This window comes from Phocoena phocoena, chromosome 19 (assembly GCF_963924675.1).
Source record: "Phocoena phocoena chromosome 19, mPhoPho1.1, whole genome shotgun sequence".
NCBI lineage: Eukaryota > Metazoa > Chordata > Mammalia > Artiodactyla > Phocoenidae > Phocoena > Phocoena phocoena.
In genome coordinates, this window is record NC_089237.1 from 15508419 (window position 1) to 15524343 (window position 15925).

At 54.4% G+C, this 15925-nt stretch overlaps 1 protein-coding gene across 1 annotated transcript in view; it reads left to right on the forward strand.

Annotated features, from left to right (window-relative positions):
• Positions 1-15625, forward strand: part of MARCHF10 (membrane associated ring-CH-type finger 10) — an 83620-nt gene extending 67995 nt beyond the window's left edge. Inside the window, exons 8-10 of the mRNA XM_065897454.1 lie at positions 6314-6427; positions 12377-12419; positions 15564-15625. Of these exons, the coding sequence (XP_065753526.1) occupies positions 6314-6427; positions 12377-12419; positions 15564-15625 (219 nt within the window). The remainder of the gene's footprint in view (positions 1-6313; positions 6428-12376; positions 12420-15563) is intronic.
• Positions 15626-15925: the final 300 nt, after the last annotated feature.

The following is a 15925-nucleotide window of genomic DNA, read 5'->3' on the forward strand; positions in this document are numbered from 1 at the left end:
ATTATAATCACAGGAAGAAACGAGATTGACAGACCCACCCTGGTGGGAGAACAACGGTCCCAAGGACCAATGTGCAATATTTATCTGCTGATGGAAAGCAATTCGGCTCGCACTTTTACAGCAGTTCTGTTCCGATGGCCCGTGGTGAATCCACTGCTGTCTGTTTGCTAACAGTCTGAGTTAAACTTGAGACACTAGGGAAGTGTGACTTCGACAAGTTCAGAAACTCTCCATGGATGAAGACCAGAGTAACTGTCATTTAGCACAAAGATAACAAGGATGGAATACAATCTCCGCTCGTCCCCAGGTGGGAGACCCTTGACCCTTGGAGGCTGATGTGCACACCTGTGCTTCTGAGGTCCAGGCCCTTCTTCCGACTCCCAAACCCTGGTTCCTCTGGGCCCTCTAAGCCAACCCTCAACGCCGTTCACTCCTTGGCAAATGGGTTCCCTTCTTGAGAAGTGGGGTAGCTGATGCCAAACGCAGACACGTACCCAGAGAGGGTCAAAACCAGAAGAGGCTTAGAACTGGTTTCCGCTCAGACTGGCCTGCACTTAACCTCAACTCACTAACTAGCAAACTAACTCACTAACTTATTTTCTTGTGCATTTTTCACATTTAGATTTTTTTTGGTTTTCCTTAGTTATAAAAATCACAAAAGTCTCCCATAATTGAAATTAACATTTAGCTGCATGTGTGTGTGTGTTTTTTTTTTTTTTCTATTAAAATACTGATGCCTGGGCTCAGCCCCGGAGATTCTGATTTAATTAGTCTGGGATGGGACCAGGGGTCAACTTTTTTTTTTTTTTAAGTGTGGAAAAATACACATAACATAGAAGTTTAACTCAATAACTTTTTTTTTTTTTTTTTTTTCAGTACGCAGGCCTCTCCCACTGCGGAGCACATGCTCCAGACGCGCAGGCCCAGCGGCCATGGCCCACGGGCCCAGCTGCCCCATGGCACGCGGGATCCCCCCGGGCCAGGGCACAAACCCACGTCCCCAGCATCGGCAGGTGGACTCTCAACCACTGCGCCACCAGGAAAGCCCAAACTTTTAAGACACATGTTGAGTGCCTGCTGTATGCCAGATACTGTGCTGGGAGATACAGCAGTGCCCACAGTCAACACAGTCACTGACGTATAGTGGGGAAGTGGACCAGCAGGCAGGGACCCCGGTGTGGGAGGATCAGAGCAGGGGGTGGACGAGCAGCTGTGGACACAGCGCAGAGAGGCCTGACCTGCTCTCAGGACCAGAGAGACCCTCCCCACAGAGGAGCCATTTAAGACCGGAGAGGAAAAAGAGTGAGCCCTCCATGGCAGAGGCTCTTGAGGGCAAAACCCTCTACTCACGTGGGAGACAGACACCTCACCCAGCCTCTGACCACAGGCTGTGGACACACCCAGCAGGTGCCCAGTCCGCACTCTCAGTGGTCTCTGAGGTGCGCATGGGCTCGGATTAGTGTATGTTTTCCTGGTTTGGTTCATTGCTGCCCGTGGCCTCTAACACTGAAATTCGATTATCCCTCCATCTCTCAGACACTGAGCGGTTCCCTTGGGCCCCGTAGGGTCAAGGCTTGCTACCAGACTTGGAGCAGCTAGATTAGGAGCTCCTATAGGCCTGGAGAGCGGCCCCCTGAGGCTAAAGCAGCCGGAGTGGGGGGGTGCCCAGGACCTGGACTAAGCGCCTTGGGCTACGGGCATCCAGTGGTCCAGTCACTGGCTGGCAGCAGTTCACCCCCGCCCTAACTCAGAGATGCCTGAGGGCTTCCCTGGTGGCGCAGTGGTTGAGAGTCCACCTGCCGATGCAGGGGCCGCGGGTTCGTGCCCCGGTCCGGGAAGATCCCACCTGCCGCGGAGCGGCTGGGCCCGTGAGACATGGCCGCTGAGCCTGTGCTCCGCAACGGGAGAGGCCACAACAGGGAGAGGCCCGCGTTCCGCAAAAAAAAAAAAAGATGCCTGAAAATTCAGCCCAGCAGGCATTCCACACCCACCACCCACCTCCCAGCAGTGCTGCCCGCGAAGCAGCCCCACATCTTCCCATGTGCTCTTTAACCTGGATGTGGGACTCACGCTTGACTGACTGGTTGGTTGATTGGTTTCTGAGTGGAAGGAAGAACTCCAGGATGACAGCAGGTAGAGCTCCAAGGAACATTCCAGGTTGCAAAATGGACCAGGAGAAAACAGGTTTAAGAATAGTTTAGGTCACAGATTGTACACTCAAATGCAATAGAGGCCAGGCAGGTAAACAAATGATCAGAATCTCCCAAGTGGCATCAGTTGGGAGTGGTGGCCATTGTGACAAAATTGCGAATACTCTGTCCAACGGAAGAAGTTCATGTCTGTCCTTCTTTCCTTCCTTCCTTCCAACCAGAGCACATCCACAGGCCGGATTCAGCTTACTGGCTACCAACTGTTGATCCTTAGTTTAAAGCAGGGGTTCTCAAAGATGGGTGGTCCCCAGACCACTAGCAATAGCATCACCTAGGAATTCATTAGAAATGCACATTCTTGGGACACACTCAGACCCACTGAATAAGAATCTGGGGAAAGGGGTGCCCAGCAACTGTATTTTAAAAGGCCTTTTCAGTAATCCTGATACATGTTAAAGTTGGGGCCACTAGAGTCAACAGTCATCACTGGTCCAAAATTATACATTTTTTCCTCATTCTTTCATCTGTGCATATACTTATTGAGCACATACCATATACCCGGCATGGGCTAGGCACAGGGCAGGGGCAGGCGAGGCACATGTGGTCCTTGCCCTGAATTTTAGCTCTTGCCTCTTGTTGGATGTTTTCTCGGTTTTGCAAAATATCATGTCCACTCGTATTAGCTCATTTTGCCATAATGCCTTGTGAAACAGGCAGAACAGAGGCTACTTCTCCCCGTTTATCAATGGAGTCCCTTTGTCCATGCACAGTTAAAAGTCTGCCCAACATCGCAGGGCACGGTGGCCCCAGGCTGCCTATTCTGGGGGCCCAGGCCCCCTGTGTGATGGAGACGTGCCCTTGGCCCTGCCGCACAGGAGGGGCTCAGAGGGCCTCTGGCTGTCATTGCTCAGAAGCACAGGCCTGACTCGCTCCATCCTGGCCTCAGACGGATGTCCTTGGACACACGCAGTCACCTAATCACCCTCACTCCTGGGAGCATCCCATGAATATATCTGAAGACTTGACAGAACGTTCAGCCAGGCTGTTTCTTCAAACGGATTGTGTTGAGAATTTTCACCCGTAGCAAATCTCTTGACTGAAGTGAATTTTAACAAAATGAAGGGGCAGGAGAATAGGAAGAAAAACATCTGGCAGGTGGGCTGAGTGCTCCCGAGCCCCCGTCCACTGCTTCACATGCCTCTCCCTCCCCTGAAAGTCTCCCAGCGCCCATCCCCACCTCTGCTGCTGCACGTGGGCAGGAAAGGGTGATGCAACTGGGTTGGGGCTGGGAGGGGAGGGAGCAGCTCCAGTAAATAACGCTCCAAAAACTAGCTCATTCTGCCCTTACCGAACAAATACCATGGACGGAACTCTTTCTGATAACAAATCCCTCCCACTTGTGGCTCCGAGTGTAAAGGATGACTCTGAGCTGACTATGAAATGCCTGCACCGATTGGCTGGCCCGGCCCTTTTGTCCAGCATCACAGGCTCTGCAAAGGGCACACATAAAGGAGCCGGGCCAGTGAGATTTATGGCACCGAGGAACAGGTTCCCTCCCACAGACCAGAGAAGAGACACAATCTGCTGGAAGTGACTTTTCAAATGATCTGCAGAAAACATTAGTGGATATTTTCCCATCTGCATGCCTCCAGGTCTTATGGAGTCATAAAAAGTAAATGATTTCCCTGAACGCTGTGACAAACCTGATAGTTCCAAGCCATTTTCTAGCTGATTGATTTGCCATTACGCATCGGAGTGTCTGTGAGCAGAAAGGCTTCCTGGCGAAGTGAGCGCTGGGGAGAGGGAGCCATCGGGAGCTCACAGGAGGCCACCGCACCAGGAAAAGCGAATGAGGGACAAGGCTTGGTTTGTGTGGAGGAGCTAAACAGTAGGTAGTCTGGGAAAGCTTCCCAGAGGCAGTGGCTCCTGAGAAAGACGGCAAAGGAGGCACCAGCTCTTGGGGAAGATGGGAGGAGGCCATTAACACAGAAAAAACGTAGCAACAAGCAACTTCCTCTCTGCCTGCTCTAGGCCAAGGTCAGGAGAGAAAGGCTAAAATAGGAGGCAAACCGCTCAGGACAGTTGGCTAGAGCCTTTAAAGACGGGTCTGTCTGTAGGGTGGTGGAGGGGTCTCGAGCAGTGACCTTGGGGCCAGCGGTCACCAAGATCTGGAGCTGGCCCCAATGCAGAAGGAAGAAGGAAGAAGAGCAAATCGATCTTTGCTCAGCTTGGGTACCTTTTCGGGCAGCTGTTTCGTCCTGGAAGAGGTGTGTTCTGCGCCAGCTTCCTGAGCTGCCCTCGACGGGATGGGAACAGGATGATGGGCCTGGGAAGCACCTCGGGCCACCGAAGAAGGAAGGAGGAGGCACTGAGATGCTCACTGGGTCAAGTCCGAGCTTCGGTTCTCCTGGGAAAATGGTGCCAAGCTTTCCCAAGGGTGATGCCAAGGGCCATGCCCTCTGCAGGGGATTTTACTCCCCCAGGGCTTCCTGAGCACCATCTGGCCCATCCCCGACCCTCCCACCCTGGAGATTGGACATGAGGACAGATGGGGCAATAAAGTGGCAGGCAAGGAGGAGTCATCACTAATCCACGAATTTACTGAGGGTCGATACAGGTCCACAGGGTGAGGCTCTGGAGGACAGATGCCCAAAGGAGCCGAGGACAGAGGCACCGTGGTCATCCAGACAGCCAGATCCTCCCTGGGAACCTCCCCGTGCTCTCAGCACCAGTGAGAAAAATACAACCCACCCCACCCACCGAGAAAAAGCAAAAACATTAACACGTGCGAAATGCTGTGTACAGAGTAAAGACAAATGCTTAGGACTCGGGGGGGGAATGACTAGATCAAATGAGGGTATCGTCAGGAAGCCTTCTGCAAGGAGGTGACGCTGTGACAGCTGTAGAGGAAGTCGTGCACACAGCCTTAGAAAGGCGGGGAGCGGCAGAGGAGTATATGCACAACGGAGGTACCAAAACAAGCCAAGAGACCACACAAGACAGAGCATGAGCAAAGGCCCTGAGGTTCACAGGGCACGCCCTCTCTGGGGGTCAAATGGTCATAGAACAGCCGGGGCGGGTGGGGAGTCGGGGAGCCCCTAGGTGAGACCATCGTCACGCCCATTTGTAAAGGGAGAAACGTACAGAACTAAGGCCTGAGGCCCTTTCCCTGGGCAAACGAGGGATCTAGGAGAATCAAGTGCCCCCTCCCACCCCCGTGGCACCTGTGCCCCAGATTCTCCTACAGACAAGCCTGCCTTCCTAAGACACACATCTCATCGTGTTTACCTCTCTACTCAGAGGCCAGCAGCTACACACATACATATACACAGCATGACGTCCAAACACCTCAGTTCTGCCTAACACGGTCTCCCACCTTACCATCTCCCCGGCCCATGCCAAGATTTTTTAAAAATTCAAAACACCCTCCCCATATACTCCAGCCACACCAGCGAGCAGAGAATTTTGCCCAACATACGCTCTGCCCTCTGTGTGTGTGCCAGCATGCAGTGCCTCTGTCTGAAAGGCCCCGACCGCCCCCCATAGCCACCTACCGAAGTCCCTCCCATCCTTTAAGGACTAAAGATGCCATCCCCCACGTCACACGCAACCAGGCTCTTTCTTCCCCTTCGCATCTCCCTCGTGGCCGTTGACACATCCAGCTGCTACCGGAGCCATCTATGAATGAGGCGCTCTCTCCCACATCACAGGAAGGGGTCCCAGCAGGGAGATGAGACCTTTTGCCCTGTGTTCTCCAAACACCCAGCTCAAGGCCGTGGCAGGTAGCTGCTCAGTAAATGTCCACGGGGACTCCCTGGTGGCACAGAGGTTAAGAATCCGCCTGCCAATGCAGGAGACAGGGGTGTAAGCCCTGGTCCTGGAAGATCCCATATGCCGTGGAGTAAATGTCCACGGCCTGGGACTAAGCCTGGAGCTTTTTCAAGCATCTTCTACTAGGCAGTAAAGGGTTCCAGGATGGCTGCCCGGCCTCCACCCTGGATTCCCCTTCTGCTCTGTTCTCTGGTCCTCCAGGACAGGGCTTGCCTTGGGGCTTGGGCTCTTGTCCTGTTTCTTGTCCCCCCTTGGCCTGGTACCCTCCACCCCATGATTTAGACCATGTGTATTTTACAGATGAACTTAAGAGCTTCCTCGTCCACATGCAGGCACAGAACGAGCTGATGAATTCAGGCTTGTGCCTGGTGCTGCTGCTCCGTCTCTATGAACAGAGGTTTGCAGAACTCATGAGACTCAACCACGGTCAGGATGCAAGAGAGAGGGTGAGTCCGGCCCTGCCTGGACCGTCGGGCAGCAGTCCCACCAGCCTTGCCTTGCCGTTTATTAGATGTGCATCCACTGAGGTCCTCAAGGTCAGCTGGTGGGATATGGCACTGTCATCGTTAGGACTAAGACTTAGTGGCTGCTAGGTGTAGGCACAGTGGCCCTCCGGCTGAAAAGTAAGTGACAGTCACGTAATTGTTAAACAGGAGCCGTAATTAAATGGTCATGAATGGTCATATAAGCAAGTGAGTGTCTAGGGATATTTGCCCCCCCAGAATAGAGGCCAGCAAGGTTGCGGGGTCTGGGTGTACATTACGTGTGGATGCCCCCTGCCCAAGCAAGGAGGATCCGTGAGAAACAGGAACCCTCCCTGCCCCCAGCCAGGGAAGCTGTTTATTTTGCTTTGGATCCTAGGGTGTGTTATTCCAGCGTCTGTGTGTGTGTATGCCAAGAAACAAAGGTGCTGATGGGGTCCCATCTGTCATTAGAGAAGTGACAGTGTATTTACCAGAAATGATCATCTGTGGCTGCCCTTCCATTAATAAGAGAACCGAGGCCCTCCAGGAGGCCCTGTGGCGTGGAGAGAGAAGCCTAGATCCGCTACTCTACCAAAACGCGGGCGATGGACAGGCCGACCTCTGAAATGTACAAGCACACTTGGCTGTTGCCAGTCAGAACCCTGAGCCCCAGGGGACTGCCCTCCTGGTTAAATGCCTCCCTGTGGCCAGGCCAGGAAAGAGCACTGGCAGCTCAGGGGCACCTCCCTTACCTTAAAGCCACGCCAGGCGCTCACATTTTCTTAGTTGCGGGGTTGCCCGTACACCCCTTGAGGCTTGGAACTCAACCTCTGCTCACATCAGAAGGTCACCAGTGGAAAGAAAGCCAGTATGGCAGTGGGCAAGCCACTGACGGGGCCGCGAGACAGCTTTAGTGATGCTCTGCCCCCTTATCTGTTCCTCACCTCTTCGCTTTCCTCTCCGTGTCTCTCCTCTTCTACCTCAAGTGGACAAGAGGCATCTGTCGGCCCCAGTCACTGCCTGGAGGCTGGACCCCACTGGCTCCAACCCAGTCCTCCACCATGGCCCCAGTCCTCGCACCACTGGAGGCCGAGGTGATCCGTTTGGAGCCGTCCCCTCTAGAAATGCTGGGTTCAAACCATTAATCGTAAGAACTCGAGATCTGTCCCTACATCTTTCTGACTTCAATTCTCCCCTTAGACCCTAAGCTCTCAATTAAGACAAAAGGCTGGGTCTTTGCCAAAGTTGTCTCCTCAGGAATCTCACCCTCTTTCTGACCCAGGCCTGTCCTTCCTTTCACTCTTCTGTAGTTTTAGTGGTGACATAAATTCCTCAGAGAAATACATTTTTTTTGAGAAAGAAGTACAGGAAGCAGGAAATGATCCTTTGTTTAACATGTCTGTAAACTCATTTTCATGATTCCACATCTTTTGAATGAACTTTTTATTGCATGCTGAACTTCAAAGCACCCAGGGTTTGAGAGAGGTTACAGATGGCCACAACATCAACAAACAAATGCAAGTGACATTAGCCTCCAGGACTGCAAAGCACACGCAAGGAGGCAACAAACAGTACAACAGTTGGATGGAAACCTAGGCCCTAAAGCATTGGCTCTAGAGAACGTTCTGGTAAAAACTATCCTAGAGAAGCAGTAAGTGATGCCAGGAGCAGGCCGGGAGCCAGAGAGGAAGGAAGCAGAAGGGACAGGGCAACGCTCTTCTCTCCCCACAAGCTTACATGTAATTTGAGATTCCCTGAAATAGATCTCACCCATTTAAACCACCAAGCAATAACCGGCACAAATAATCAGTTAAGACGTACCCGGAGGGCTTCCCTGGTGGCGCAGTGGTTAAGAATCCGCCTGCCAGTGCAGGGGACACGGGTTCGAGCCCTGGTCCGGGAAGATCCCACATGCCGCGGAGCAACTAAGCCCGTGCACCACAACTCCTGAGCCTGCGTTCTAGAGCCCGTGCTCGGCAACAAGAGAAGCCACCGCAATGAGAAGCCCGCGCACCGAAACGAAGAGTAGCCCCCACTCGCCACAACTAGAGAAAGCCCGCGTGCAGCAACGAAGACCCAGCACAGCCAAAAATAAATTAATTTAAAAAAAAATTTTTAAAAAAGAGGTACCTGAATGGAACTCGGAAGACAAGTGCCTTCTGTCAAATTCACACTCTTCTGGATTTAAGTCTCAGTATTTTCTTGTAGAAAACACCCACACTCTAAGGGTAACGTTTAGCAAAAGAGAGGCACTACGATGGCAAAGGAACACTCCTTCCCTCTCCTTTACCTACCAGAACTAAAAAAACCATTCATGCCAGGCTTCTGGTTGTGTCTCAATAAGACACCCAGTGATGAGTGCCTGTCAACGGTAGTGATCATTCATTCACTCCTTTATTCATGCCCTGGCCTGTATCAGATGCTGAGATGGGAATCTGGGAAAGTGGCTACCAAACATGATACCATGATGTCTCTTTCTTTGAGGAGCTTATGATCAAGTGGGAAGATGTGACTCACATATTTAGAAAACCAGTTAATAATCAGAAAGTAGCCCTTGGTCAAGAGAACCAACGGGACCCACTGAATTCCCAGAGGCTGTGATATTGATAACCCAAGATCTTCCCTGACTGTGGCTTCCTGGGGTTTCCAGTGATCCTATAAACAAATAATTTGCCTCCTCATTGAGGCTGTGAGCTTTTTGAAGGCAAAGCCAGATCTTCTACACTTGTCTCCCATGATGCTGGGCACACAATGAATAATATTTGACCGATGACCAAGTCCCAGGCACTATGGATGCCAGGAGCACTGAGTGCTTACAAACTTGCTAAATTTTGTAAATTTCGCTAAACTGTCGGATAAGGATGCGGTCTGCTAAGGGTTACAGAGGCGGGGTGCGGGGAGGATGTGGTCACTGGCAACTTGGGACATGGACCCCTTATCTCTTTTGTACATCACAGTCCTCCAGTGCCTAGAAAATGCCTGGCACATAGTAGGTGCTCAGTAACCTTCTGATACTCAAACAACGAACTAATGAACCAATACCTGCTTCTTCCAGGAGGCGCGTCTTGAGTTATGTTTTGGAGAAAGTGATAGGACAAATTTGTGGAGAGAAAAAGGTATTCTAGGTAAAGGAACACTCCCAAGTTCAAGGCATATTTATGTATTCAAAGATTTTCTGCGTGCCTACTATGTGCCAGGTTCTAAACTAGATTCTGGGAATACAAAGATGATCAAGACAGGCTTTGGGGACTTCCCTGGTGGCGCAGTGGTTAAGAATCTGCCTGCCAGTGCAGGGAACACGGGTTCGTTCCCTGGTCCGGGAAGATCCCACATGCCACGGAGCAACTAAGCCTGTGCGCCACAAATACTGAAGCCCGTGCACCACAACTACTGAAGCCCATGCACCTAGAGCCCATGTGCCTAGAGCCCGTGCTCCACAACAAAGAGAAGCCACCGCCATGAGAAGCCTGCACACCACAACTAGAGAAAGCCCGCACAGCAACAAAGACACAACGCAGCCAAAAATTAATTAATTAATTAATTAAAGAAAAAAAGACACGCTTTGCCTAAAAGGGACTCAAGAGTCTAAAGAGACAGACATGTAACCAAGATTATCAAAAAGTGTACCTTGTGTTATGACAGGAGATGGAGCCATATGTGAAGGAACACAGAACAGAGTTAGAGGATGGGAGGGGCCGCTGTTCTCACCCCCTCCTTCCACTCCTTCTCCAGGACAGACTCTCCAGTCAGGGCCTTCAGGGACACAAGCCAACGTTTCAGACGGCTTGCTTTTCACCCAGTTAGGTTGTACTCTTTGCCCTCAGTCTTCCCACTGCTTTGGGAGCCTGGTGGCAAAGCTGCTTCCATTATTGCTCTTGTCCACTGATCAGCTGAGGGATGATGCTTGAGCTGAATCTCGGACCAGGGTTGTTGGGGAGGGAAGGGCATTCCACGCAGAAGCGAACGCAAAGGCTCAGAAAGGAAAAGACTTGCGCGTCTGGGAAAGTCAAGGAGCTGAGCGAGGCCGGAGCTGGCAGGAAGCAAGCAGGATGTGAAGGGTTTGTGTGAAGCTCTGGGAGGCCACTGAAGGCTTTCTAGCCTGGGGCTGGCAGGCCGGGAGATCTGCGTTTCCGAGAGAGAACTCGAGCGGCCATGTGGAGGGTGGGCTGGAGGGGGAAAAGCCCGGCTGGGTGGCTGATGCCCTGGGACAGGGTGAGAGGCCCCACGTGGGGAGCACCGAAGGTGGGGGGCAGGTTTAGGAGGGCACAGAGTGAGGTACAGGCTGAAGGGAGCATTGCCTGTTATTCTCTGCAAATGCCCAGCAGGAAAGTGGCCTTTTCTCACTTCAGCTGTTCACGATGGGAGCGTCTCCAGAGAACACAGCGCCCCACCAGCCTCACCTGATCCCACTTGGGCTCACTCTTTAGTGGGGACACAGGGCTGTCCTGCGGGGTGAAGCTAAATGGGCTTGCCTTTCCTCCCCGTTCTCCCTTTCCGCGCCTACGCGGGACACTCCGGTATTCAGGGCCTACACCCCGGGGCCCCTGTCCTGGGCTTCTTCCTAGCCCTGGGCTTTGTCTGTACCACACTCTCGATTCCCCCCAGTGAAATGACCCGGGACCCCGAATTCCTCTCCCTGCCTGCCCATAGCAGCTCCCCTAAACCCCTCAAGTTCCTAATCTGCTAAACTAGGTAAAATAGAAAGAATCCCTGTCGGTGTGTCCAAAGGCAGAGCGCTGAAGGGACCCCAGGCCTTCCATGAGGCCCTCCTGGCGTGAGCACCCGCCTCTGTCTTCTGCCCCAGGTGCGCTGCACTAACACCTCCCCTGTAGGAAAATGTTCACCTGGAGGGGAGGGCTGGCCTGGGGGGCAGGGAGGGTCTCGAAGTAGCTCTGCAACCCCACTGGCCCATTCACGAGTGAGGCTAGACGGACTTACTCTAGGCCCTCCCCATTCACACCTTTTCTACAAAACCGAAAACCCTTGCCTCAGAGGACCGAATCTACCCAAAGGATGCAAGGCCCAGGCTTGGCCCACAGTTGGGAAAGCTTCCCCACTCACCAAGATGGCGCTTCCTGGTGGCGTGTGAGAGTTGGTTTAGAAAGATGCCATCCCCTGGCATGGAATCTAGAGGCAGGATGAGGTCATCCTAGCAGCCTGGAGAAAATGGAGGCCATTGCTAGCACAGTCCTGATGTATCATTTACCAGGTAACCAGGACTGCTGCTCTAGAAGAAATTCCATCCTTCTCCTGCCCTCCCCCTGGCCTTCTGGTGAGAGGGACCCAGAGGCCACAGCTGCCTCCACGCTGGCCAGGCAGTTGCCCTAGTAACAGTGTCCAGCACCCCTTATTTTGTCCCCCAGCCTGTCACAAAGCCCCTCTTCCCCCTGGGGGAAGAGCACCGGCCCCTCTGCAGCCTGGCACAATGGGCTCCCGTGGAGTACACAGTGTTTCTTATTGTGGCATAAAAGGCCATAAAGTCAGAACAAAGAGGGAGGCCAGAGCCCTGATGGGCCCGCTGCTTCCTGCCAGGCAGAGAATACAACCGATTGTTTAAAAGCCAGTGGTGAGGCAAGTGGCCAGTTAGCACGGCCTTCACCCCACGGCCTGTAAATGCGATTTGGACCATCAGGATGGGATTCTGCTATTCAGATCAGTTGCTGAAAGGAAGCAAGTCTGTTCACACCGCCAAATTTAGAAGCCCCAAACCGGCGACGGTGACCCGGGCTATGGCCAAGGCTCTCGTTAGGAGGAACCTAAGCCTCACAGGTGGTGATTATCAGCACTGCCCTCGGCACCTCCACGCATTTACTCTGCCCCTTTAAGGTGACGTAAGGGATTCCTAGAACATCCCCGAGACTGGGGAATTAGACATCTGTTCACAATTGCTTTGGAAAAGTGATTCATTTTTCATTGTCTCCTTTCTCATAGTTGTCAAGAAATTACCCACAACCCAGATCGGAAGAAAATGAAAGTAGGTTTGGGGATCAGTCCTGCCATGTTGCGGGTGTTTGCTAATTGGCTCTCTTTCGGTGACGGTGTTGAACCTAATGGTGTGGAAGGAAGTAATGACCACCACCCAGAGGCAAAAATAACCCCACAAAGCCTGGGAAACTCTAACTGCAGCAATCGTGAAGGCGTGTCCAAGTATGCTGGATGCAGAGGATTTTAATTCATCCCGAAAGCGAGGGGAAAGGCCAACAAAGGGAGGACGGCCTCCTCGGGTGTAGGTTAACTTGCTACAGGTTTTTTCCTTTCCCTTTGCTGGGGTTCTCCAGTGTCCAGCCCTTGGGGAGCCCCTTGGGTTTTCTTCTAAACCTTGGAAAGGCACTGTTTAGCCATTACCTGAGGGGACAACAGTCATTCACAAGCTAGTACTGGATTTTCTCACTATTTGGCCCATTCAAGTGGGCCTGTTGGATTCAGAAGTTGAACAAGGAAAACAGGTGTCGGGCAAAGTCAAAGGCGGCGGGACAGCTGTCTTCAAGCGGGTTCATTATCCCATAGAAAACCCAACTGAAGAAAACGTGCTCAATTAAAGCAGGCGGGCTGGCAGTCAGACTTGGGAAGAACTTCTCCATCAGCTGGGAGAACAAACATTACAGTGAACTGGGGGGGGGGTGACAATTCCATGCCCAGAGGCTGTTCTGGCGAGAAATTTCACAACTGCTTGCCTTCGAAGGTTTAGAACAGCGATTTCCACGCTGGCTCCGCCATGGGAATCACCTGGGGAACTTACCAAAAGTACAGATTCCTGGGCCCCTCCCTGAGATTCCGTTTCAGGTGATGGGGTGGGCCCCTGGTGATCCTGATGCAGCCGGTCACGGTGATGCTTTGGGAACCCCCAACAGACCCATCTGCAGGAGAAGCTAAACCAGCTCAGAGCTCCGCAGGGTGGGGCCCAGATGACGACCTTACAGCACCCAATCTATTATTCAGGGCGCGCAGTCCCGAGAACCCGGGCTGACCATTTTCAGAGCGGGGTGGGTGGGGGGAGGGCCCTTCCCTCCGTTCACAAAAGGAACCCGCAAAGTCCCCGTCCCGGGCGCCACCGCGGGGGTCCAGCCGAGCCGGGTGAGGGCCCAGCGCCCCCCTGCGCCCTCGCAAGGCCCTGGGGCCACTCGGGGCGGCCGGCCCGACCCCCGGCGCCGTCGCCTGGGCCAACCCCGAGCGGCTGCTCCCCCTCGGGCAGCCGGGAAGGGAGAGCGGGCAGGGAGCTGTGAAGTCTAGGACGGACCATTGTGTGCGGGCGCACGCACCCGCTCTGCGCCCGGCCTTTGGCGAGAGCCCCTGCTCCGGAAAGGGCCCCCGCGCCTCGGCCAGGACGACTTGGTGGCCCGAGGCACCGGACAGGGTCTCGGCGCCGCGCCCGGCTGCACCCCTCCCCAGCGCACGCCCCGGAGGCGCCCGCGGTCTTCCCGGTTGGAGGAAACCTGCTGCTGCCGGGCGCGCCCGGGTGGGTCTGGCTGGGCAGGGGCGACCCCTAGTGCCCAGCGGGGGCCGCTGCCGCCCTGCTGCCCGGGGAGGCCCTGAGCAGGATGGAGAGCCTCCCACCCACACCCCAGCTTGGGGATGGGGAAGGGGCACCCCGGCTCCAAGCCTGAGCCCCAGGGAAGGGGGACGTCTCTAGAGGGCAGGAGAAGAGCACCCCTGGGGTGGTGCTTAAAAAGGAGTCTCCGCCGAGGGCACCCAGCCTTCCCGTGTTGCTCTGAGGCAGATGGTCCCCTGATGTCACTTACATCCCTCTTCAGGAAGCTGGGACTAGCTCTAGGATCCACCGCTCCCCCGTCCCGGTCCCAATGTAGGGGCTGCCAATTCTCCCCTGGAAACAGGTCTAGGCCCTCTCTACCTGCCCTGAGCCCTGCACACACCCCAGACGCTGGCAGGGGCAGCCCTGCACAGACACCGTCCTGGCACGCTGGTCGGACGCCGCCGTTGCCTGGCTTCCCGCCCGAGCCATGATCAAGACAGGAGCCAGGGCAGCCAGAGGCAGATCCACATGCCTCCCGCCCTCCCCCGGGGCCACCCTTCTTTGGTCTCCGGCAGCCTGGCATGACTCACCTGGTTGGCAGCGCCTTGTTAAGTTGGGTTGTCAGAGCTGAGTCACAGCTGTGACCTGCTGCCCTAGCTCGATGCAGGTAAACAGGGAGGGAAAAAGGCAGAACATCAGGGCACACCAGGTGACACAAAGAGATGCCAGCCTCTCTGTGGCTCTGTGGTGCCCATGCCAACCTCCTCACCCTGTCCCCTGCACCTGGGAACCGAGGCCACACACAAGATGCCACAGGTGGCACAGAGGTCAGGGCAGCTGGCGAGAGTCCCTGGTTGGGTGCGCCTGGGTCTAACAGCCTGTCACACAGCTCTGTACCCCAGCGCCCCCCCCCCACCGACAACCGCTCCCCAGTTGGCACGAATAACTGTCACCACAGCCATGTCCGAGTCCAGGGAGGGGAACAATGCCTCTGGCAGCCACCAGGACAGGTGTGACAGGAGTAGGCTTGAGAGCCTTCAAGCCAAAGGTTGGGCCAGAGCTCCTCCCCCCCATACATAAGAGTCAAGGCAACTAGATTTGGGGGAAAGAACAGGAGGAGTGAAAGAATGGGGGCAGCTCATGGGGCTGGGGCCTCCTTGTGGTGGAGGTAGATGCTGAGAGGGTCCAGGTAGGGATGGAGGGATAGTAATTACTCCTGCTCCCCTGCCCTTCTTCACCAGTCAGAAACCGCTTCCAAATAGTCAGGGAGCGCTCACTCAGGCCAATGGGGAAAGAAATGTACTGAGAACAAGAGTTTTCCCCAAGAATAAAGAAAAGCCCGCACCCCACCCCACATCCTCCACTCTGACCCCACTGCCATCTCCCTGCCTCTTTGCCCTCCTGCCCTCCCTCCCATCACGTGACCATCTGTTTCCAGCCAATTTGATCTCTGAAAGACTGGGGTTCCTCTTCTCCGCACTGTTCCGGGCACTGTAGTGCATATGTGCACGTGTGTGTGTGGGTAGGTGGGGGGTCACTGGGGCTGGCGGAGGAGGGGGCAGGAAGGGCAGAGATGCCACGCCCATCCATGCCAGATCCCACGGCCTGCCGTGGCTCCACAGCCTGAGAGATGCTCTTGCTTTCCAGGTTCCGAGTGGAGAGATGGGAACGAAAGTAGCATTTGTGAAAGCAACAGCCAAGTGGTCTAGCAAGGGAGCTGGCCATGGAGCTGGGCGGAAACCTCTCCCCCCAGCAGCCCTCCCTACGTCCCCACATGCCTCCCTTCCTGCTCCTCTCTACTGAAACTGAAACCAATGTGTTGGCAATTATCTTTTTCAACCTTCTGCCACTCTCTTCTTGGGGTCTGGCTTGAGCATCTACAGACGGCAACAGCGACCAGCCTAGTCCCAGACAGCGCAGACCAAGCGACCTGGGCTTGCTGAGCCCCCGCAGGCTGCCCTGCTGCTGCCCCTCAGCCCAGAAGCCCAAGGGGACCCAGCAGCCCTGGC